The sequence below is a fragment of the Neoarius graeffei genome, chromosome 13, assembly GCF_027579695.1.
Source record: "Neoarius graeffei isolate fNeoGra1 chromosome 13, fNeoGra1.pri, whole genome shotgun sequence".
Taxonomy (NCBI): Eukaryota; Metazoa; Chordata; class Actinopteri; order Siluriformes; family Ariidae; genus Neoarius; species Neoarius graeffei.
The window spans coordinates 31,631,330-31,657,050 of NC_083581.1; the positions used below are offsets into that span (position 1 = coordinate 31,631,330).

General features: G+C 42.4%; 1 protein-coding gene and 1 non-coding gene across 5 annotated transcripts in view; both read right to left on the reverse strand.

The window, feature by feature from the left end:
* Positions 1-2,322: 2,322 nt before the first annotated feature.
* Positions 2,323-25,721, reverse strand: part of kansl2 (KAT8 regulatory NSL complex subunit 2) — a 34,492-nt gene continuing 11,093 nt past the window's right edge. Inside the window, exons 4-10 of one of the 4 annotated variants that reach the window (XM_060937514.1) lie at positions 24,817-24,931; positions 15,640-15,803; positions 14,002-14,168; positions 12,260-12,356; positions 11,725-11,978; positions 9,373-9,552; positions 2,323-2,685 (exon numbers count right to left, since the gene is read on the reverse strand). In XM_060937514.1, coding sequence (XP_060793497.1) covers positions 2,599-2,685; positions 9,373-9,552; positions 11,725-11,978; positions 12,260-12,356; positions 14,002-14,168; positions 15,640-15,803; positions 24,817-24,931 — 1,064 coding nt within the window. In that variant the 3' untranslated portion in view covers positions 2,323-2,598. Of the gene's footprint in view, positions 2,686-9,359; positions 9,553-11,641; positions 11,979-12,259; positions 12,357-14,001; positions 14,169-15,639; positions 15,804-24,816; positions 24,932-25,721 lie in introns of those variants that run through there. The other 3 variants (XM_060937515.1, XM_060937517.1, XM_060937516.1) reach the window with 3 other exon arrangements.
* On the reverse strand, positions 12,053-12,189 carry LOC132897243 (small nucleolar RNA SNORA2/SNORA34 family). The gene has a single exon (XR_009656293.1). It is a non-coding gene; the product is annotated as a small nucleolar RNA SNORA2/SNORA34 family (small nucleolar RNA).

Consider the following 25,721-nt stretch of genomic DNA (forward strand, 5'->3'; position numbering starts at 1 on the left):
ACAGACAGACAATCCCAACAGCAGAGGAATGGCCCAATGCTCAAAGAAATCCACACAGAATAGAGGAAAGATTCTGAATATTTATTGGAAAGAATAAACGACCCAAAGGAACAGAGACTGTACTGGGTAGGAACGTCCTGAATAAATGTATATAGGACACTGAAAATATCTTGACAAATCCCGATAGAGCAGAGGAAAGATTCTGAAAGTTTTAGGACAGAATGAACATCCCAAAGGAACGTGTATACAGTGGTGCTTGAAAGTTTGTGAACCCTTTAGAATTTTCTATATTTCTGCATAAATACAGCCTAAAACATCATCAGATTTTCACACAAGTCCTAAAAGTAGATAAAGAGAACCCAGTTAAATAAATGAGACAAAAATATTATACTTGGTCATTTATTCATTGAGGAAAATGATCCAATATTACATATCTGTGAGTGGCAAAAGTATGTGAACCTTTGTTTTCAGTATCTGGTGTGACCCCCTTGTGCAGCAATAACTGCAACTAAACGTTTCAGGTAACTGTTGATCAGTCCTGCACACCGGCTTGGAGGAATTTTAGCCCGTTCCTCCGTACAGAACAGCTTCAACTCTGGGATGTCGGTGGGTTTCCTCACATGAACTGCTCGCTTCAGGTCCTTCCACAACATTTTGATTGGATTAAGGTCAGGACTTTGACTTGGCCATTCCAAAACATTAACTTTATTCTTCTTTAACCATTCTTTGGTAGAATGACTTGTGTGCTTAGGGTCGTTGTCTTGCTGCATGACCAACCTTCTCTTGAGATTCAGTTCATGGACAGATGTCCTGACATTTTCCTTTAGAATTCGCTGGTATAATTTAGAATTCATTGTTCCATCAATAACGGCAAGCCGTCCTGGCCCAGATGCAGCAAAACAGGCCCAAACCATGATATTACCATCACCGTGTTTCACAGATGGGATAAGGTTCTTATGCTGGAATGCAGTGTTTTCCTTTCTCCAAACATAACACTTCTCATTTAAACCAAAAAGTTCTATTTTGGTCTCATCCGTCCACAAAACATTTTTCCAATAGCCTTCTGGCTTGTCCACGTGATCTTTAGCAAACTGCAGATGAGCAGCAATGTTATTTTTGGAGAGCAGTGGCTTTCTCCTTGCAACCCTGCCATGCACACCATTGTTGTTCAGTGTTCTCCTGATGGTGGACTCATGAACATTAACATTAGCTAATGTGAGTGAGGCCTTCAGTTGCTTAGAAGTTACCCTGGGGTCCTTTGTGACCTCGCTGACTATTACACGCCTTGCTCTTGGAGTGATCTTTGTTGGTTGACCACTCCTGGGGAGGGTAACAATAGTCTTGAATTTCCTCCATTTGTACACAATCTGTCTGGCTGTGGATTGATGGAGTCCAAACTTTTTAGAGATGGTTTTGTAACCTTTTCCAGCCTGATGAGCATCAACAACGCTTTTTCTGAGCTCCTCAGAAATCTCCTTTGTTCCTGCCATGATACACTTCCACAAACATGTTTTGTGAAGATCAGACTTTGATAGATCCCTGTTCTTTAAATAAAACAGGGTGCCCACTCACACCTGATTGTCATCCCATTGATTGAAAACACCTGACTCTAATTTCACCTTCAAATTAACTGCTAATCCTAGAGGTTCACATACTTTTGCCACTCACAGATATGTAATATTGGATCATTTTTCTCAATAAATAAATGACCAAGTATGATATTTTTGTCTCATTTGTTTAACTGGGTTCTCTTTATCTACTTTTAGGACTTGTGTGAAAATCTGATGTTTTAGGTCATACTTATGCAGAAATATAGAAAATTCTAAAGGGTTCACAAACTTTCAAGCACCACTGTATGTAAGAGGAAATGCATAAGTCAGAGGACGGATTCCAGGTAATCACAGACATTTTCCTCATTAAAAATAATTCAGAATTTTTTTTTTTTTAAAAAAGTTTAAACTTTATCTGGATTATGAGCCAAATGTGTTAAATTGTTTTCCTGTAATTCAACTATGCAAAACTTTTTTTTTTTAAAGCCAGCTAGGTTGTAATTTATATATTCCAGGTCTGATTTGGATTATCCATGCTATATTAAATAGCAGTCCCCATTTTAATGCTTTACATCTAAGCTGACGAGTTTCTGCTCCTCTCGTGGCCACTTCCAGTGCTGGCTGCCAAGTATTTGCAACATGATTATGTCTGAATTAATCAGGTCATTAGTAACGAGTGGCTTCAGATGCAGAATGCCTTTCGAAGTAAAAACCTTGCAAACACAAATACATACTTGAACATTCGCACGCACTAATAAGCACATACTCAAGATTCCAGAACAGGGCAGCAAACTTTGTTTTATTTCCAAAGAAAGTGACACTTGTGGACAAGGAATGCATTAGCGCTCATTCTCCAAGCAATAAACGTTTGGAATATACTGTACTTCAGAAGAACATTTTCTATAAATAGGATGCGACGTTTCCTTCGCAAAAAGTTGGCTTTGTTAAATATGGGTTTTTGAAGAGACATCAGTTCAGAAGGTTCAGTAAAAGAAAAAAAAAAAAAAAGTGTAGACAGCTGAGGGAACTCGCTCAGTGCGCAAGGTGCTCAGGACGTGGCAACTGTTATATTATCCTTTGATAAATCCTGTGTGGCATCCTCATCTCCTGCTGCTTCAGATACCTCCGACACAGCCTGGGGGTAACAAAGAAACAGTGTCTTTAATCAAGCCTAGATTTCGGAGGTCAGAGCCAGTGCAGTATCTTTGAAAGGATGGAATGGAATAACTTGAGCAGTGTATTGTTAAAAATCATGTCCTCAGCATGTGAACTGTACATTTTTAAACTATAAAATTTCACCTTGCAAAACAGTTCACATTTGTGCTTGTGTTGTACATAGTTTGCACATGATGTCTCAGAGTCGGGGATTCCCTAGTGGCGGCCATCTTGCGGGTCAAGCTTACCGTACGGGTCACTGAGCACACATTGTAACGCGCGAGTACAAGTCTTCAAAAGAACCCAAGCAGGCTATTTCAAGCTAGCAATGGTGCACACCTGTTGTATTCACGGCTGTCGTAATTGAGGTTTTTCACCCACGTGACCAAGTCATGTGATGCATCGTTAGGCTGCCATTTTGGACGTCACGGCTCGAATCAGTTTGAATGCGAGGAAGGCGACAAACAAAAAACAAAAGAAAAAGGAGCGAGATGCAGAAAACACCTTCACTATCCAGCGACGTAGGGCATTTACAGGGCGAGCAGAGGGAGAGGTATTTGCAAAAATTGAGGTTAGCAGGCTTAGAGAACGACGTTTACCTGCTTCCACGAGGATTGTTCACTGACGTACGGAAGTACACGAAGCCCTCGTCTTTACCTGACTTCGGCCCACATGATCTGTATACCTATGTCGTTAAAAACCCATCGCCATACACAGGTATTGATCTGAAAGCGTATAAGAGTTTGGATGCCTACAAATATTTTGTGTCAGGCTGGGTAACATGCCTACATCAGCGGGTCGTCCCTGGAGCCGGTGGTCGCCATCTTATTACAGCTAAGGTTTGTTCACATTTTCATTTACTTTCGGTCCTCAGGAGAAACAAAATGTTATTAAATGTCACTGAAATAACTTCTTAGTCTGTTGAGACATGGCCCGTTATAAATTTGCTGTTACCAGGCAATGACCAAGAACTGTATTATTAGGGTCGGTGTCTGTGTTGTAGCAGTGTACTAGCAGCTAGCTGTTAGCACTAGCTAATGTCAACAACATATGCCGCTTTTCCACTACAAACGCGGCTGAGCCGTGCCGTGCCGAGTCGAGCTGAGTCGAGCTGAGCGGGGCTGTTGGAGTTGCATTTCGACTACAACCGCGCTGAACCGTGCTGGCTGGAAGTGGGTGGACACATTGGGTGGAGTTAGCGAAAGTGGGTGGACGTCACGTGATGTCGTTAAGCAGCGCAAACAGTGACATCAGTGACAGTGGCGGAACAAGTCAGAGCCGGGCCGGGGGCGGGGCAAATGACCGGGCCCTTTATTAAAGCTTATCATAACATCATTTTAGGCTACAAAATGTCCGCAACTGCGGTGTTTACCAATTTCAACACTACCGGGTGCAACTATGTTATTTAGTACATCAAGTCCTTCAAACGAACATGTAACTCAGAAACAAAAAACATTAGGATACTGTACATGGCTCATAATAAAACATCAATAGCCTATACTGCGCACATTATTTGAAGGGCATACGAATGAGCGCTCAGAGGTTGCAGCGGTGACAGGAAGAGTCAGAAATAAAAGGAGGGCGGTGCAAACCTCACTGAATGCACTGTGTTTACCAATTTCAACACTATGGGGTGCAACTATGTTATTTTGTACATTAAGTCCTTCAGACGAACATGTAACTCAGAAACAAAAAAACATTAGGCGACATACTGTACATGGCTCATAATAAAACATCAATAGCCTACTGCGCGCATTATTTGAAGGGCATACGGCGAGCCTTGCGCTCCGCGAACTCGTCCACGATGCTCTGTATGTCACTGATTCAGTGAGCTTTTAAGCGGTAGTAAACAATAAACATGGAGGACATGGAGTCGTTAGTGTTGCTGGTCTTGGTGCTGTGGCTTGTTGTCACCGACAACGCGGACAGATGCTGGCAAGAGCGTATAGATGAGGCGAGGCGCATAAGGCTTCAGAAATTCTCGTAATTCGTAATTATTCTTCTTCCGGGTTTGCGGTGTTTACAGATCCCAGCGCGCTCGCGGGGCGTGTGGGCATGTGAGTACACGCCTCCTCACCAATCAGTGCACAGGGGAGTGTCTGCTCACGCCCCCAACCTCAGTCGGCACGGTTTGGCTCGCTTCAGCCCCACTCCAAAACGGTGCGAGTTTTAGGGGCTAAGCAGGGCTGAAACGAGCTGAGTCGTGCTGGTTTTTGGTAGTCGAAACGCGAGCCGTGTCGGGCTGAAGTGAGCTGAAGCGAGCTGAAGTGAGCTGAAAAAGGGTAGTGGAAAAGGGCCAATAGTAGCTAGTATGTTACTGTAGCAATGTTTACGTTCAGTCATTTGGATGACTGTTAAAACCTTTCAGTCTCAAGTTTTTCCTTTACTGTATTTACTAGTTTACTGTAATTATGATCCAGCAGCTATTTACACTGGATCCGGTGTAAGGGAGCAAGCCGGAGCGCGCTGCTTAATTTCAGGGGGAGCAAGCCGGAGCGCGCTGCTTAATTTGAGGGGGAGCAAGCCGGCGCGCGCTCTGGCATCTATTTATTTACACTGGATCTGGTGTAAATAGCTGCCGGATCATAATTACAGTAAACTAGTAAATCCAGTAAAGGAAAAACTTGAGACTGAAAGGTTTTAACAGTCATCCAAATGACTGAACGTAAACATTGCTACAGTAACATACTAGCTACTATGTTGTTGACATTAGCTAGCTTGACCTTCAAAATGGCGGACACCGGGGCGTCACGTGACCCTGTGACGTCAGGTGAAATACCTCAATAGGTCAGATGATTACGTCAAGCGGAGCTTTTATGGAATTCCCACTGTACGGGAGCACGAAGGCGAGCAAACAAAGAAACTCAGCATACAAAGGAGAAATCTATGGCTTGCGAGAATCAACCGCAAGGATTATCAGCCTTCCAAACACAGCAAAGTCTGCTCCCATCATTTTATAAGTGGTAAGTTGTTTAAATAAACAATCGTGTTCAAGTTTGTTTTTGGAAACCAAAACATCGTGTAAACAATCTCTGGAGAATGCCTAACTGGAACCGCTGAGTGTACGTTTACATTGTAATGTACACTTAATATCACTCGTTTGTCACGTTTTCTATTTCCAATGTTTACATACCTTGGCTGTAATTAGGACACGACTGTCACTTGTTTTTATATGGTGGACTTCACAGACCCAGCCACAGACAAAATAATTGTACGACTCCAGCAACTTGTATGCTTTGAGGTCGTCAAGTGTGTAGGCACTTTTACTATTCACGAAATGGTTCACAATATCAGGGTACGATATGGATGGCAGCCCTGCATAGTCACTTGAAAATGCATCTTTGTCCACTTCGTAGGGGTCAATTCCCCTAATCAAGGCCAGTTTGGCTGCATACCGTTGTAGTGAGATGTCGTCCAATGTATCTATATACTTCCGTTTGCTTGATTTTGCCGACATTGATCTTTATTTTAGAAAACTGACTATATAACTTCATAAATTCGTCTGAGATAACGTAGCCGGTAATGGCGATGGTCCGTTTTGTTTGACCCACAAGATGGCGGCTGGAGGGCGTTCCCCAGAATGCCGTGACGTCAGTGAAAACTATCTATAGGAACATTTAGAGACTGTGACACCAGCATCGTTTTAAACTCACTGGATTCAAATGAGTCGAGTAGAAAGCCTGCATTCTTTTTTTTATAAAAGAAATTGCACCAGACAACACACACTTTTACAGGTTTATGTTAATGCACTCATTCTACTGTTATCGTTTCTATAGCATAGTTTTCCCCAAAGCGTTTTAGCGTATCGGGCCCGATACGCTTGCTCTGCCTGCCGATACGCTTAGTCACTTTCGTTAAAATCCGATACGCTTCGATTTATACAGATACGTTAAATTTCCTACCCACAAGTAACTAGATACATAGGAGAGCAAACAACAGATCCATTTACATACTGATTGATATTTGTGTTAAACAAGCGGCCTTTTTTTCCCCAATGTGTGTTGATTCTGTCACAGTAATATGTCCGCGTGGTATGATGTAAACAAACTAATCTGTTAGCTACGTCAAGATCATGTGTTCAAACCATCCAATAAAAACAAACATTAGACATCCCGGAAGTTTCCGATTCATTATAAGCCATCTCATTGGCTGCCGATGTCGTCCCCCACCAGACGGGCAAAGCCAACTGATTTTAATAAGCTAGGAGAAGACTCGCTGGACAATCTGATCCACGTCAGCATGGATGACAGCGAGATGGACTACGAGAGTGCTGCCCAACACTGGGCCAAGCAAAAGCCAAGGAGAATTAATCTGCTTTAAAGGAGCAGAAAACTTAATTCATTAGTTTGGGTTTGCAGAAAGATTATGTACTTATAAACACTCTCACGAAGTTGTCCAAATGTGTCAAATACAGCATCATTTCAAATAATCATAAGCATTTTTGCCAGTGTGATGTCACTGGGATCCATTTAACAAAAGGCGGCTCCGGATTATTCTTTTGTTAAAGGCTCACGGTGGCATCACACTGCCTCTATGCTTATCGTTATTATTCACAATTATGCTACATTTGACACTTAACAAATTCCCTTCATGAAATGTGTTTAAAAGCATAATCTTTCTGCAAACTTAAACTGTAGAAATCAAGTTCTCTTTTCCTTTAAATACGTTTTAATCTTAATCTAGTCCATTTAATAAAGTGCCAAAATTTAAACTTTACAACACGCAGTTGCCTTACTTTCCTTTTTAGTGCATCTTAGTTCTACATATATTACGGTAATTGCATCAGAAACATTCTAAATCATTACAGTTATAGTAAAACAGCAACTTATTTTAAGGTGGCAGTTCTTAGGTTCAGATCCCTTTGTGATCAACAGGAGGTCATGATGATCGATTCTCTTCATCGGACTGCATAAGATGGAGCAAACCGCTGTTCATATTTTCATGCACGTTTTTGTTACAACACTACTTGATCAGAGATGATTAAGGGATCCCCGTAGATTTTCAATCTATCATATACCTCAGTAATCTAGAACAAAACGGTTTAACTTGCATGTTGAACTTTAAAGTCGCATTCCACCATTGGATGTATTTTTTTTGGCATAAAATACAATATATTTTATGACATGACTAGACAGAGAGATCTTTTAGCTTCAAAATGATATATCAAACAATTTTTTTGACAACGACAAGTATATTAATTTTGCGACCAAAGTCACCTACCCTTTTAATTTCCGCGCGGTAGTGAAACGTGATGTCATCGGCAGGTTCCCCTTCTTGTGTACCACGTCACGTGTGACGTGGCACATATAAGCAATGGCGGATAGAACGCGATAAAAATAATACCAATAAATCTAGCTAATACCAATAAATCTAGCTAACTGAAAGGTTAACTCAATTTTTCGCAATTTTTTTGGCCCCCATATACGAGGAGAAATGACTCTCACTTTGTGGGTTTCCTGGTCTAAAAATAGACCGACACATGGTACACAAGAAGGGGAACCTGCCGATGACATCACGTTTCACTACCGCGCGGAAATTAAAAGGGTAGGTGACTTTGGTCGCAAAATTAATATACTTGTCGTTGTCAAAAAATTATGTTTGATATATCATTTTGAAGCTAAAAGATTTCTCCGTCTAGTCATGTCATAAAATATATTGTATTTTATGCCAAAAAAATACATCCAATGGTGGAATGCCACTTTAAGGTGAAATTTCAAATGTGTATACACTAATACTGTTTAGGTCAGAAATCACTGAAACACTGGTAAAATCTATCCTATAATCATGTATCGAAAACCTCTCAGAGACCCTGAAAATGCACCTGAGAGCATCTATTTTCAAAAAAATTTTCCAGGGGGGCATGCCCCGGACCCCCCTAGTTTCACTTTGCGCCTTTGGCGCTTGCTTTCACACCATTGGCACTCAATTGTCTGTGTATTATCATGCCAGAATTTAGGGCTTTAATTTTTTTCTGGGGAAAACACTGCTATAGTAACTGCTTCTATTGCAAATTACTGTTCAGTAACTGGCGATATGGTAGCATTTTCTCTCAGGGGACACTTCGTACTGATTTTTGTAAGGAATCTCCAATGTCAGTATCAGATAAAGCCGTAACATTACCCGTTTCTCAAGCTGCTTCCCCCCCCTCTCTTTTTCTGAACTCTGAGGGAACTACTTATAGCTGCTATAACAAGTGAAAACAGGAGCAAGCTTGTTTAACTGCTGAGCCACTGCATTAAAGATGACTACAAACAAATCATTGGCAAACAGCTACAGTATGAGAGGATTAAAACAACAGGACATGTTCTTGGAAAACGTTCAAATAACTCTGTGTTCAGCACATTACACCACTCCATTGTTGAATATTTTCCTATAACATGTCTGGAAGTGTTTTATTTCTTTCATATTACATCAAGAAAATACTAAAGGCTAAACATCATGCTCTTGAATCAATATAAAATTATACATTCTTGCTATTTATTTAACCAAATCTTGTTAGGTGCTGCTACAGCAAATATAAAAATGCAAGCAGATACTATGACGTACCAAAAATATATATAGCTACAATTTTTTTTGGGGGGGGGGGGAAGGAGAGGAGAAGACATGACAACACACATCAAATTGTTAACTCTATACGGATTGCTGTAACTTTACCTGTAACATTTACCTGGTCTGCTGCAGACATGTCATCTGTCTCGGACAGCTCAGGGTCCTGTCCTGAGGTCAGAATGTCCATAGGAGCCTCAGCAATGGCACGGATGGTCTGGTCTTCCAGAGCCAGGGCAGTGTCAAAGAGCAGTGGTGATGGAGGGCACTGCATCTCCTCATCACCTACCACATCCAGATCCTGCAGAGCACAGCACAGCACATCTCCCCATTATCTCTCCGCTCATTAACTGCTGAGATCTGACAAGAGAAACCCCCCCCCCCCCCCCCTTTTTTTTTGGGGTGGGGTGGGGGGGATTCAAGTGGTTGAATGAAAGGTTCTACAAAAGTTCAATCTGATCAGGGATAATATTTTTCTATCCAGCTCTCTCACGATCATACTTCTTAGAATTATAATTGTTTTCCTGAGCTCATGTCTTGTTTTGTAATACTGATAAAGATCTAGGTGACTTTCAGTGGAGCTTTGGCGGAATTTTTTTTTTTTTTTTAAACTCTCAAAATTATTTGTTTGCTCAGGATTGCAAGAAAGGTAATCCCAACGAAACCCAACAAACAAGGCCGCTTTAGATTTCAGTAGTATCCTTTATCAGTTTTTACTATCTAAAAATATTGTGCTGATGAATTGTATTTCAAATACAGTAAAAAGTAACATTGTAAAGCCTCGGTCACAACCGGCCGTACGTGCTCCTACGGCCTGTCTACGTGCAAGAAACGCACGGAGGGCGCGCGTGTGACGTGCTGATTTTCGAGCTGTAGACCGGCCGCAGAGGTTCTTTGTCATGTCAAACAAACTGTACGGGCGCTTACGTTTCTTTCAGGTTGCAAGACAAACTTACGGCCAAAGTGTGTCTTTCTCCACGAACAAAAAAAAACAAAAACAAAAAAAAACACAACTCAGCGATTTGGGAAATGCCAAAAATCGCACATCCAGTTGTGACCTAGGCTTAAAGTGCCATTCCACCATTGGATGTATTCTTTGGCATAAAATACAATACATTTTATGACAACATGACTAGACAGAGAAATCTTTTAGCTTCAAAATGATATATCAAACAATTTTTTGACAACGACAAGTATATTAATTTTGCGACCAAAGTCACCTACCCTTTTAATTTCCGCGCGGTAGTGAAACGTGATGTCATCGGCAGGTTCCCCTTCTTGTGTACCACGTCACGTGTGATGTGGCACAGATTATCAGCAATGGCGGATAGAACGCGATTTCCACTTGTCGATTGCTGTGCCGATATTCACCATCGACCGTCTCCTTTGGGCATCACTTGCTATTTTCCTTCGCTTCTTTTCCGAAGCTGACAATCGCGTTCTATCCGCCATTGCTGATAATCTGTGCCACGTCACACGTGACGTGGTACACAAGAAGGGGAACCTGCCGATGACATCACGTTTCACTACCGCGCGGAAATTAAAAGGGTAGGTGACTTTGGTCGCAAAATTAATATACTTGTCGTCAAAAATTATGTTTGATATATCATTTTGAAGCTAAAAGATTTCTCTGTCTAGTCATGTTGTCATAAAATATATTGTATTTTATGCCAAAAAATACATCCAATGGTGGAATGGCACTTTAAGCGAACTGAACTTGCTGCAGAAAGGCTGAATTGGAAAAAAACTATTGTGCAAGTCTTCTTAGTTATTCATGTACAGTGCTGCACAAAAGTCTTTGGCACATGTCCAAAAAAAAAAAAGGGGCAAAAGTGGCTTAATTCAATGTTTTAACAAACTTACTATAAACAGCAGTAAGCCCTAATAAATGAAAAAGTGTCAAAATTTGGCATGAGACGACCCTTTGCTTTAAAAACAAAGCAAAACAGTCTCAGGTACAAGGAGTGCAGTTTTATACGGAAATGAGCTGTAGGTTTTACTGAGCATCTTGCAGAACCAGCCACAGTTCTTCTGGACATTTTGACAGTCATACTTGCTTCTTCATTTTGCACCAAAACCCAGCAGCCTTCATTATGTTTTCTTTTTTAATCTGAAAAAAGTGCTCTCTTGTGCAATATGCTGCTCAGATACAAACTTTTTTTTTTTCCCTGTAACATTTAATTTTGTGAAGGAAAACGAACATTTGGAACTCAAATGTTTTTGTACCGACTCAATGTAGAAGTCATAAAATAGAAATCTATAACAAAGTTTGTATGAAAAAATAAATAAATAGGGTGCCGAAGACTTTCGCACAGTACTGTACATAAAGTCAAATTATACATTAGAATGTACAGAAGAAACATAATGTAGCATATAGTTTTAAAAAGTACCATGTAAAATTTTCTTAACTGCATTCCTGTCATTTAAACAGACACCCTAGATGACCAGTGACTCCAAATGAAATTACTCGTACATCGCTGAACTCAAATGGCAGGCTCTCTGTGGGCTGAAGCTCAGCAGCACTCAGGTACATGTCTGTCGGTGCTAATGAAAGCTGCTCTGGTGCCAGTGGCTCCTGCTCAGGCTGGTACATGGGGGGAGGCAGAGAAAGATGCAGTGGGCATCGTGGCTCTTCTGACTGGCCCATATGCACTGGCCTGTCACAGGGCACATCCTTTAGGCCTGGGCACATCTTAAACAACACCTGGCTACTGTCTTGGTAAATATCTGTTGGAACAGTTAAAGAACACTAAAAGAAAATAGATATAAATGAAGCAATGTAGGAACATTTTAAATGACTGAAATGTCTCTTCTAACTGAACTGATTTTCCCATTTAGTAAGTTCTGAGAAATTCAACAGACCATCTGAAGACTTTAATTTTAGCCGCTGTTTGAAACCAACAGCCACAGCAAGCTGTCGGCCTTGATTCAGGGCTCAAAAGACTGACAGAAGGGGTGATAACCAGAAACTCATTACAAGTGTGCCTGCTTGACTCTGAGAAAGATACGAGACACGCAGTGTCGGGTCATCGGTAGACAGGGATTCGAACACCGGGTCCCCTCCACAAAAGAAATGCACCTCTGGCTGGGGCGTACCGAGTGAGCCTGCGGAAACACCATAATGCATACATTTGGAAACAAATAAAAAAAAAAATTATTCTCATCTCGCAGAGTCCTTGTCAAGTTTTCCTATCAAAAATATTTGTGAAAGCTTGTTAGTACACGGATTTCAACTGCTGTTTAAAACCCACAGCTGCAAAACTGTTGGGTCTTCACTCAACACTCTGAAAACCCATTTGATCGACTGTGTAATGGGGTTTCAAGTCTAATTTAATTCCTTGACACCAATCCAGATCAAGTTTAAAACTGGAAATGCTGAAGTTGAATCTCATGAATCATCAAATACAAAATGAAACAGAAAAAACAATTGTTTTATCTGTTTCAGCATAAGGGTAGGTGATCTGGCAAAAAATCATACTCGCTCATATTTGCAAAAAGTGATGTGACACCTCACCGAATCCAGGGACACACGTCGGCCGAAACGAATCCGAGATAATCACAAAAGCAGCATTTTTTTTTTATTTGTGATTTTTGTTTTTTTCCATCATGTGCAAGTTGAGATCTTGAAGAATGCAATCAGTATTTCAGATAATAGATTGTTTTGTTGGAAAAGCATACATTTTTTGTTGCAAATTGTCTCATTTTTGTCAGGACTGTAGCCTGCTGGGGGGTGTGGGTAAATTACCACATGGGCCATTCACATGATTTAAGTCTTTTTTTTTTTCGCGAATCAGCTGTATGATACGAGCTGAGCTCGTGGCTACTTAAGCTGCATACAGGCATGTAATTTCACTATGGAATGAGCAAGCTAAACAGAGCGCAGAGGAGCTGAAACACCGCGAAGCAAACAGACACACGGTATTTACATCGGAGATAACCATTTCTAGCAAAAAAAAAAAAAACGCAACCAAAAGGAAGTGTTCTAGGACTACATTCCATCGGAGGCATTGGTGTGTGCAAGGCGACGTTTCTCTTTCTGATGGGGCGAGTTTATTAATCTAAGGCCGTGTGGTTATTTTTGCATGTAACGGAGAGTGTTGTGGTTCGGTTACATGAAACTAGCGGTGTGTTAGTTGTGTCATCGTGCTCTCTTTCTTTCTTACGGTGTGAGTAATTTTTCAACCACAAAACGTTAAAGTATACTTTAGGACTTATTTTTGTACTTAATTGTGTTGGGCATACTTTGCATGGAAGGAAAATTGACATGGTGATCTTTGTTTACATGAAAGTAGCATCGTGCTAGCTAGTAGGGGGTAGGGCTTTCCTAATGTCATGTAAATGAGCACCATTATGTGCCAGCCCTACACCCAGAGTAACTGAGATGGAAAACTTTGAGGGCGATTTTCTCCCTTTTCTGTTTTAAGAGGTATGCACTTTCAAAAGGCCACACATTCTTCAAATATTGTCAGATCTCCACATGGAAGGCATCATTGGAAAGCTTAGAAACTGTACTTTCTGAATCTGTCAATAACTCAAAATGCCCCCGGGCGGACATGTGTCCCTGGATTCCGTTATCTGACACATATTACAATATGTCGGGTTAACCGCCAGGAACAGGGTCGCTTTAAATTACAAAATCTTGTTTCAGTTGCATTGAACATCTTCAAAAATGTATTATTGTAAAATAGTCATCTTGTCCAGAAAAGCTGCTAAAAATAACAGGTTCAGGCTGAGACCAGAGGGGACATACCTGTGGTGTTCCTCCCTCAGTAACAGCCTGTCGGCGTTCCCTGAGCTGCCTGTGTAGCAGAGCCTCCACTCCATAACGCCTCCGGTAGCGACGTAATGCCTTCAGCTTCCTCAGATTTTCCCTCTCTTTCATGGATAGACCCTCAGGCCCTGTTAAAAGACTGCTGCCTGGCTCAGACAGGCAGTTACACTCATTAGACGTGAGCCAATAGTAGACAGAGATGGACAAATCAAACTTATTAGGTAGTCCACCAGGCAACTTAAAAACTCCAGTGTGCTGCCCAGTCTCACGTTTTGGATGCCTGGAAATGTAATTAATGGCTAACAAGTGGGACAAATGTATGGCAAGCTAGTTAGATACTGTAGTTAAGTGCATTAACGTAGACTAAACGAAACAGTGAATTCTCGTTCTCTGTGTAGCCTCATCATCTCACAAAGCACCATGCTCGTGTGTGTGGGGGAAGACACGGGACACTGACTGGCAAACATTTTGACTTTGAACTGTGGTGTTCTCTTCACCCATATCATATCACATTATAATTCCAGAAGTATATGGACACTTCACCACCACCACACACCCAGGTGTCCTTGTTGAACGTTCCATTCCAGATTTAGTCCCTCTTTATTGTTAGAATAACCTTCACTCCATTCTTCTGAGAAGGTCTTCCACGAGATTTTTCGTACTTGCCTGTGGGGATTTATGTTCATTCAGCCACAAGAGCATTAGGGCCTCTGCATGCTCTTGCGACAAGGCTTTCACAGATAGCTTTTCGCAGACAGTTGTAATTTATCGTTGAGCGGGGAGTAATAGGCGTGCGCGATGTTATTCACCGCCACAACGCAAGGGGGCGCGAAGTCGCGAAATCGCTAGGAGTAGTTGGTGGGTGTGGTTAGTGGAGTGTTTATCCTCCGGTTACTTATAATGACTAGAACTGGAGTCGTATAGATGTACGTACTTCCTCACTTCCTCGATCAGCCGCTCTTCGTGCTGCTCCATCTTCGCTCGTGTTTTTAAAAATGGCGGTCGTGAAAACAAACCAAACCGGGAAAGTAGGGAAGCGGAAGTGCGTGTACAGCGGATGTAGAGTGGACCAATCAGAGCCCTCTTGTCTGCGAGACTTCTGCGGTGGTCACAATTTTTGGGAGGTGCGCGCAGAGCGTCTGCGAAGGTGGTGGTGGTGGTGGTGGGGGGCTACGCAGACACCATCTGCGAGGACTGGGCTGTCAGCATAAATTGGCCTTAAGTCTGTGCTAGAGTGTACATGTGACAAAGGCTTCTTGGCTTCCTTCTAACTGTAATATCAGTGTAGCACAACTGTATGTAAAGGAATGCTTACAAGAGCCTTTAAAACAAAATAACCCAATCCAGCAGTGAGGACAGAGGCTGTATGAGGGGACAAATTAAAGTCAAAATGCCTCCTTATAACGTACACAATGATTTACTTTTGTGGATGGGAAGACACAGCAGTACACTTTGCAACGCCACTATATGCATTAACCTGCAACTACACTGGATTATACACAGTTTGACCCAAACCCACCCCCTGCAATAGCATGCAGCAGCAACACTACTGTACAGTTGGACAGCTAATAATTTACACTGCTCAAGAAAACGGGTGCACGTGATTACTGAAATTACCTATTGTGTCATGTTCAATCTTGCGGCTATGCAAATAGCGTCTCTTTTTTTCCTTCAGCAAGTGCTGCAGACGCTTGAACTGGTCTATATAGAGTGACTGGAGTCTGATGAGCTTTTCACGTGTGATCAGAGCAACTTCTTCAGCAGTGTACACCCCGGCATGCCTATAAACATACACAAACCACAAAAACCAAGTGAGCGTTAGTTCGTATATACACAATGGTGCTTGAAGATTGCGACCCCTTTAGAATTTTCTATACAATTCTTGGCATAAATACCCAATTAAACAAATGCGACAAAGATATACTTGATCCTTTATTTGTTCAAATTAAATCAAATATACTTTTGTCCCTGTGGGGAAATTTTTCTTAGGAAAAGCACTACAACAGCTGCACAGACATACAAAAAACAAAAACACAAGCAATACACAGAATAATACAATGACAAAGAATACTAATATAGTGTGTATATACACACTTTTTTAAATTTATATTATATATAGAAACAACCACGTTAAGACATGTTTAGAAAAATAAACAAAATAAGGCCTGGCATTAAGCCTGCAATTCGATGCATTGTAAAAATAGGCATTAATACCTGTACACCAGTGTGCAAAATGCAGGAATAAAGTGCTAGAGCGAAGTGCTATGGTAAAGTGCAGAGACTCAGATTGTTTTGCAGGTCAAGGGGCCCACAGGGCCCCTCCTGGGAAAAAACACGGGCCCATTTCTACAATGGGGGGCCCAGTGATTATCCTTCAGTTGAAGCAAACCTAGTGACCGAAGCGAGCCCAATGAACAGCTGGGGCAGCCCAGGGGCTGATTTTTTCTTCTCAATTCTGTTTTTTTTTGGTATTAGAAGCCATATGAAGCAAGGTAGATGACAAATCAATGCTTCAACCAAATATATAGAGATATTGTTTAATCAGTGGCAATATTTTGAAATTCAACCACAGGCCACTATATCTCACATCTATATTATCTCCTCCTTGTAAATTATAGCACAAGAATGGGTTTGTTTTTTGCATGCTGTGACAGTCTAATTCTGCTCGTCTCTAATCATCTCTACTTCTAATTTCAGAGAATCAGATGGGATGCTGAATCTTCAATCTTGGGTTCAAATTCAGGCTATCAGGGGCTTCAAAGTTTGGGAGAATAGCAGGGTACAAATAATTTACAGCACGGTGCAAAATGATAAAATGTCTGCCAGCGGCAGACATAATGCACGCAAAGCGTGCAGGGAGATATTATATATATAAAGAGAGAGAGATGCAAGTACGAATTTTTCATGGGGCGGGATGGTTTGGAACAGGTCATCTAAAATTGGGATAACATTTACCCGGGACGGGTATTTGAGGCGGGTTGTCTAGCTTAAGCTTGGTTAGCGTTGTTACGCACGCCAGTGTTTCCCACAGAAATTTTGGAGACTATGGGGGGCAGCCTTGGGGGGGGGGGGGGGGTGTTTGTTTAAAATTGAGTGATATGTTGAATATTAAGTTAGTACTGAAAAACTATTGATTAAAAAAAACCAGACACTGAGAAATGGTCCTATAAACAACTTTACCAATATAAAAGATTACCAGGACTACAAAAATGCAGAAAAATAGGCTTTACTTATCCAAATGCACCTGTTGGTTCAAAAGTTAAGTGCAGAGAACCTCACAGCACAACATGAAGTTACCTTCAAATATAATATAAAAGCCTCAGCTTTCATGTAAGAAAAAAAACAAACAAACAAAAAAACTTAATACTAGTACTGTGTGCAGGCAGTCTCTCCTGAAGACTAAATTAAACAATAATTATAAACTAATAAAATAAATGGCTCAGGCTTCATAGAAGAAAAAAACAAATTTGAACAGAATCTCACAGTATGATGCTGAAGCTGCCTAAACAATGGAAAATAAAATACCATTTTGGCAAAAACGTTGGCATCCATTAATTTCTTGTATTAAGTAAAAAAAAAAAAAAAATGTTGCCAGATACTGCTGACGTTTTACAGCCCAAAATATGTTCAAAACCCGCTAAAATGCACTTAAAACCGCCCAATCTGGCAACACAGCTAATGGCTGCACTCGTCGAGGATGTAAACAAAAGTTGACGCGGCAATGGACATACATGACATAGTGGATGTAATTTACGTTCACAACTTTTTTTGCCGTCAGAAATATTTAATATTAAATTTTGTGACTCGACTGACAATAGCCGGCGGCATAACAAGCCACAGACGGCGATTTGCCGCCGGTGACCGGCTACTTTTGAGACCGCTGGGCTATGAAGTTTGAAAATTAATAATGTCTGATACTAATGATACAACAGTTGATTAAATCATCAGAATGTGTGTAAATCTAGTATGATTAATTACCTTGGGTATCAGTTTTTTCAGGTGAATGTACTCTCTGCCGAAGAATGACAAAATAGATGCATTTTTCTTTTTCTTATCCATGTTTTCTTGTCTCTTTCGAATATTCGTACATAGACCGTAAGACGCCACCTAGCGAAAGACTTGGATCAGGTTTTACTCGCTTGGGACACTACAAACGGGGTGGCATAAATACACGAACGGGTCCGACGTATATTCAGTATGGCGGCGGTCAAAAATTCATCCGATGCTGAAATCTGTTGAATATCCAGATAATTATGTTGGAAGTTGCATATTTGTGCAAGATTTTCAATACTGAGACCATGAAGTCAAGTAATACACCACGAAACATTCCAAACAGGGTATAAAATGCTCACGTCCATATTGGCCCCTGCCCCTCTCGACAATGTGTTCATTATTCGAAATAGTGCGTCTTAGACGCGGGCGCGCCAACAATCCGAGTCTCTGAAAGTGCAAGTGCTTATCAAGATATAGTTCAGAATCAACCCGTTTCCTTGTTGATAAGCGTGATAGACGCTGGAATGAATGAACCTGAGCCTGTCGGTTTTACACTTACTCGCTCTGTAGGTAACACATCATATTCATTATGCAGAATATGAGCTAGCGTGATTACAGAGCCTTCCATAGATGGACTGAAGGGAAGGATAATCTTTCTTGCCCATCACTTTCATAGCTGTTTTTACCATGTTCTTGATCTTGGACTTTAGCTGGACTGTGAGAGTCCCATACCACGCTGCCATACCATATCTGATGATGCTCTCCAGCACAGCATAATAAAATATGAACATGATATCGGTGCTCACACCGAACAGTCTAAATCCGCAGAGGAAATGCAGCCTCTGAGCCAACCTCACACACAAAAGGTCCACATGGTCACTCCATTTCAGGTAGCAGTTAATATGTATGCTCAGATATTTAAAAGTGCACACCTGCTCAAGAACACTGTCGCTTATCATCACTGGGTCATGGACTCTCACCTCTCTAGGGTCAAATATCTTTGCTTTTTTGACATTAAGAATGAGATGATGGCAAGATCAATGTAATTCTCCTATTTTATATTAAACTTGTCAAATATTGTTCACATTTTGTGCAATTTTTTTACCTTGCGCAATACCAGAAAAATTCAGTTGAAATCAAGCCATTTGAGGCGAACTGGTCCTCCTCTGAAAAAACTTGGCATTTGGATTTCCTGGCAAACATTGATTTTCGTGACGTCGCGTATGGGACGCCTCCCTCCGAGTCCTACGTCAGCGTTGGTCTGTTTATGAGAAAACGACCTGGTGGTTTTCTGTAAATTTCTTCAACGTTATCGCGTAATTATTAAAATGGTTAACAGATGTATCGTAGGAGGGTGTAGCAACACCAATCTTGATGGGATTAGTACTCATCATTTCCCAAAAGACCAGAGAATATGAGAGAAATGGGAGCGCTTGGTCTACACAGGCTGTGCACTGAAACCGTACAAGCTCACGCAGCCTGCTCGCGCGTCCGCATGTGACATCACGAATCTGGCTCCAGACTCCCTTGGGATTTTTCCAGACGCGTTTTATTTTATTTTTTTCTGCTGTAGACAGATGGCCTTGTGCAAAATTACCCTTCTGGATGAGTGAAGGAAGGAAGGAAGGAGGGTCGGTCGGGCAGGTAGGTAGGTCCAGGATATGCACTTTAAAATCATTGGAAAATTTGATGTAGTTGTTAGGTTGGCTGCTCCTACATTCATTAGTATACGGTCTGAAAAGGACAGGAGAGCTCACACAGCCTTGTGGTACCCCTGTGCTACAAAATTTGACTGTGGAGAGTGAGCCATTGACTTTTACCTGCTGGGACATGTCTGTTAGAAACTAGTAAAACCATTTTATAATAAAAGGGTTCACTTGCAAACTTCTGGGCCAGAAGATGTGGTTGAATTGTGTTAAAAGCTGAACTAAAAATCGACAAATAGGACACGAGTGTAAACTTTGGGGTTTTCTAGATGTTTACTGACGAGATGCGTCATACCGTTCTAACGAGAGCATCCTCTGTGCTCTGCCCCTGCCTATAAGCAAATTGAAGGGGGTCCAAACCTCCTCCTTCAACAAGTTCACCACGATCCTTTCAAAACATTTCATAACCACAGATGTAAGAGCTACTGGTCTGAAGTCACCATTAGTAACAGGACATGAAGTTTTAGGCACAGGAATGATCAGTGATTTCTTCCAGAGAGCTGAAACAGTGTGGCTACCTAAAGACTGTTGAAAAATTGGGCATTAAGGAGCAGCAAGTTCAGGGGCGCAATTTTTTAGAAGAATGGCAGCCAAGCCATCAGGGCCTGTAGATTCCTTATTACACACTGCTTTAATTAAAAAAAAAAAAAAACTCCCACAAAACCCCAATAAACTGTACCTGCTGTGGTTCAACAATCACAGATTGAGAAGTTTCAGAGGTGGTTCAAGAGTCTAAAGGCCAATTTATGCTGACAACGCAGTCCTCGCAGATGGCATCTGCGTAGCACCCCCACCTTCGCAGATGCTCTGCGCGCACCTCCCAAAAATTGTGACCACCGCAGAAGCCTCGCAGACAGCGTCGTAGACAAGAGGGCTCTGATTGGTCCACTCTACATCCGCTGTACACGCACTTCAGCTTCCCTACTTTCCCGGTTTGGTTTGTTTTCACGACCGCCATTTTTAAAAACACGAGCGAAGATGGAGCAGCACGAAGAGCGGTTGATCGAGGAAGTACGTACATCTATACGACTCCAGTTCTAGTCATTATAAGTAACCGGAGGATAAACACTCCACTAACCACACCCACCAACTACTCCTAGCGATTTCGCGACTTCGCGCCCCCTTGCGTTGTGGCGGTGAATAACATCGCGCACGCCTATTACTCCCCGCTCAACGATAAATTACAACTGTCTGCGAAAAGCTATCTGCGAAAGCCTTGTCGCAAGAGCATGCAGAGACCCTAAGACCACAACCCCCTCCTGAGAGAAGTCCTTTGTCTAAAACCTTAGGTCAAAATCATCAAGTTCATCAGCCCTGCCTTGATCGTCCATAGCGGAGGGCTGTATCCTGCTGGGGTTCATGTTTGTGATGCTTTTTATCGGGTCCCACATCTTTTTAGCGTCCATAGAGCTAAAGCTCTGTTCAACAGCTGCCCAATGTTTTTCTCTTGCTTTCTTCAAAGCAAAGTTAAGTTCTTTCTGTGTGGTGGCCACACCCCCACGGTCCCTGTTCCTGAAAGCCATCTTTTTTTTTTAAATTGATACAGCCTTTAACCTCCTTGGTTACGTATGGCTTGTTATTAGGGAAATCCAAGATATCTTTTTTCGGGATTACATCGTCCCCACAAAATTTAATATAATCCGTAATGGTTTCTGTTGCCTCCTCAAGCTCCAGGTTATGAAAGACGCTCCAGTCCGTGCTGAAGAAACAGCCTCTTAAAGTTTCCACACTGTCCTCAGACCACTGCAGCACAATTGTGTGCTGGGGCTTGCTTGACTTAAGCACAGATCTATAGACCCTTTTCAGTCACGTGACCTTCGTAAACGCGACCACCATTTTGGACATGTAGCGGACTTCGGCTCGAATTGGTTTGAATGCGAGGAAGGCGACAAACGGAGAACATACAAGAAAAAGGAGCGGGATGCAGAAAATGCCTTCGCTATCCAGCGACGTAGGGCATTTACAGGGTGAGCAGAGGGAGAAATAACAGTAACGACACATTAGCAACGCCGTACAGAAATAACAGTTTATGGCACAGACCCTTTCGGTTCTCGCTCATCTAGCTGCTACAATGACTGCTTAGACTGCAACAATAATACCTAACGCACATTTAAGTATCCGTCGTAAAGACGTGAAACTCGTTGAGTGACGAGTGTGTTCATTGATAAGCTAACACAATCTAAAAGTAGACATACCATCACACTGCCCTGGTGCTGTGTACAGTTTACCTTCTATGGTTTGTGCACTCGCTAGTTGCCATTACTTTCTCCAACCGTTGTTACAGATTACAGGGAACGGCCTGGATTTAAGAGACAAATACATATTCCTCTTGTTTTGAACACTTATTTGTAGGCAGTGCTTAATTTGTAAAGTGGGAGGTCCCGGAGCGCAGAGGATGAGCAGCTCCGGAGCGGAAAAAAAGAGGAGAGGAGAGGGGAGGGGAGGGGGGCGCGGCGCTGCGCTTCTGGGCATGTTTTGTAATAACACTGCAAATCTGCAGATATTTTGTGGATGTCGTTTCATGAGAGAAATAACCAACAAGACAGATATCAAAATCAGACATTAACACTAAATAAACTTGCATTTTTTTTATTTAATTATTATTATTTTTTTGTTACATAGTCAAAAGAGGTGTCGGATCACCGGATCCAGTGTAAATAGCTGCCGGAGCCAACGCCCGAGGTTCCGGAGCGCGCTCCGGCTTGCTCCCCCTCAAATTAAGCGCTGTTTGTAGGACACTGCCTCTGATCTGTCCTACAGTCTACCAACAGCAAAGGAACACAACGCTAGCTAATAGCTACTACAGAAGAACAAAGAGGTTACAATGGGTTATTTTAGCCTATTTGGTTACACACTCGCCGCCACAGAATGTTAACAGCAATGTAATGCCTTTTCTGGCTAATTTTATTCGTCTTACCTCCAACAAAGTGGTCACTACACAAGCGCTGGTATGCCGCTATCCATCTTCTCCGTCGGTCAGCATCTACCGGGATCCGATAAAATGATAACCCTTGCCTTGTGTGTTGATGGTTACTACATCCAGGTGCACAACAATATAGTGGCATGATGGAAGTCTTGCTGAAAATAAACACTTTCTTTGCTGCCGTTCCTCAATGCTGGCTGTGGTAAACTACTGGTAGTACATGTCCAAAATGGCGGCCGTGTTTGTCGTGACGTCACGTGAAAAGGGTCCATATGTGGGCAACAGATAAACAGTAGAGTGATCAGAGCTTGAGAGAGGAGGAAGGGACTTCAGGGGTTTTTCTAGAAAAATTTAGTATGAGGGCGCTCACCATGGCGAGGGAGCGAAGCGACCGGGGTGGGGTGGGGGGATGGTGCCGGTTGTCCGTCCCCCCCGCCGTGCGAAGCCTTTGAAAAATTGAGGCTACAATGGGACATTCTGAGGCTCTCTGACAGGGAAATTGTAACAAATTGTCAACATTAAAAAAGAAATCATCTTCTGCCCCGGACAGTCTTTGGCTTTCTTCTGTTTCGTGCCGCGGGATGACATCTTTAAATGCCCAAGTGTCAACAAAAACAACTCGCGAACTACTTCTGTCAAACTCCCGCGCCGGTGGGTGAAAGGTCATTCAGTCTCGAGAAATCTCGCTCTACAAGTCAGCTGACCTTGTATGTAACCCATGTCAAATCTCGCGAGAGCAGCCGCGACAACTAAACAACATGGCGCGTCAGTCTGGAAAACGCCAATTCGGATTGTTTTTGCACCGTCTGGCGGTGTAACTACTATGACTGGAATATTTTTGGAGTAATTATAACGTATTTGATGATCAGACACATTGTCACGTGGTGCTGCTGGGATGTTTTCACGGAGAAAAGATCGTTTTGAGAAAGATTGCATGTTGTGCAGTAGCATATAAGCGCATGGCCCAAGTGTGACTTGGGGTTCAATCGGCATTTCGGTAAGAGGGTGCAGCGCCCCTGTTCCCCGGTTTAGACGAAAGCCTGGACTTGGCCTTGTAGGCACTTTTAATGTCACCATAGTCTTGGTCCAGAACATTACTGTTTCTCGTGCCACATTTCACATACTGGTGAAACCCAGGCAATGCCATATTCAGTTTACAATGATTAAAATCACCCAAGATGAAAATGGGGGCCCCTGGAGTTGGATGTGGGAGCAGTCTGCTAGGGATTTTGCAGCTTTAATGCATTACCACTTGGAGGAATATAAACAGCACATACAATGTTACCAAACTCTCTAGGAAGGTAAAAGGGTCCCAAGGAGACACAGAGCATCTCTAAATGAGGGCTCCATGTAGTTTGTCTGATGGTAACTTGTTTACACCAGCTATTACTCACAAACACATACGCCCCACCTCTGCCCTTTCCCGACGATTCCGTTCAGTCAGCTCGAAAACAAGAGAAGCCCTCCAGCTGGAGCAGGGAGTCCAGTATGTTGTGGCAGAGCCACGACTCAGTAGTCTCTGTATTCGTGACGGTGTCTTGTGTATACCCAGAGCTCGCCCATCCTGCTGTGCAGAGACCTAATGTTGCTTAAGATCATGGAGGGCAGCGGTGGTCTCTTACCTCTCTGACAGAGCCGCTGTCTTATGCCTCCTCTCCTGCCCCTCTTTCGTTGGTGTTTTTCCGCAGGACTCGCTCTGACAAACTCCAGAAGATGCTCCGGTGGTCTAACTCCCTTGTGCCGCCGTGCTAACAGGGCCTCCCTGGAATACACGCGCCGTATACCCGTGTGCGTAGATGGTGAAGGCAGACTCTTACACCGGAGTTCAACAACCAGAAGCAAAAGCAAGTTTGTCTCAAGTGGCGCCATAACAACAAGTCCGTAGTTAGTCTATTGTTCCCACACTGGTCGCGTCACTCGTGTAGCTAGCAGCTAGGATGCTAACTGGCTAACGCCAGCAGAGCAGCACCACCAGAAGTTAAGGAAAATGATCCAATATTACATTGTCAATGAGTGGCAAAAGTCTGATGTTTTAGGTCATATTTACGCAGAACTCCAAAAAATTCTTAAGGGTCCACAAACTTTCAAGCACCACTGTGAGCACAGACTATAGATGTCTTCATATACACTCAATGAATTTAACCGATACTTGTGAAAGACAAAGCTTCTCACCTGAGAGGGTCTTCGTGTTCGCTGTCTACGCTGTCCGCTTCACTGTCAGGATCTCCTCTCCACGTCTGATCGAGCACCACCGGATCCTGCTCGTCTTCACTCCAGCTGTCTTCATCTATACAAAGTTGTTCAGAGACGATTTATCACCTAGATATTCTCAGATTTAAATCCTCAAACTCCGTTACATTTACACTTCAACAGCACAGGGATATTCTAGAATTTTCTCAGGGATGCAAATGGCGCACCTTTTGGCGGATGCTGCCTTTTTCACGGCTGAATCGTGCAGATCCGATTTTTTTTTTTTTAGGGGGGGCGTTAGTGTCTGATTATAATTTCAAAGTAAATTCTGTATTAAAATTACTAAACAAGCAAATGCCGTTACAGTCCATGAAACATAGGAAGTATGAGAAGAAAACAGTAAATCAGAAAGCTGCGCACATTTGCACAAAAGCTGCGCAAACGTGCGCAGCTTTCTGATTTACCGTTTTCTTCTTGTACTTCCTATGTTTCGTAGCCTAGTAAACTAGACCCACCCGCCTAGCGGCCAAAAATATTTTTGCCTAGCGAATGGGTCTAGCCTCGCACCATATAAACAAAAACACCCCGGGCATCAAATCATGCCCGCCAATCACAACGCAAGGTTTTTGTTTGGATTCTTTGGGCGGGCTTTTGCAGGAGTGACGACAAAGCTGCGCGACGCTGGAGAAAGCACAACAGGAAAGATGGCTACGGGCTAATGAACAGCGCGCGTTTGACTCCGCTTTGGAATCAGTTTTAGAAGAATTAGACTTGGAGTTTTCGTTGAAACATGAGCAGGAAGAGGCTCTCCGCTCATTCCTTTTCAAGAAGGACGTTTTCGCTGTTTTGCTGACCGGCTATGGCAAAAGTCTGATCTACCAGCTGGC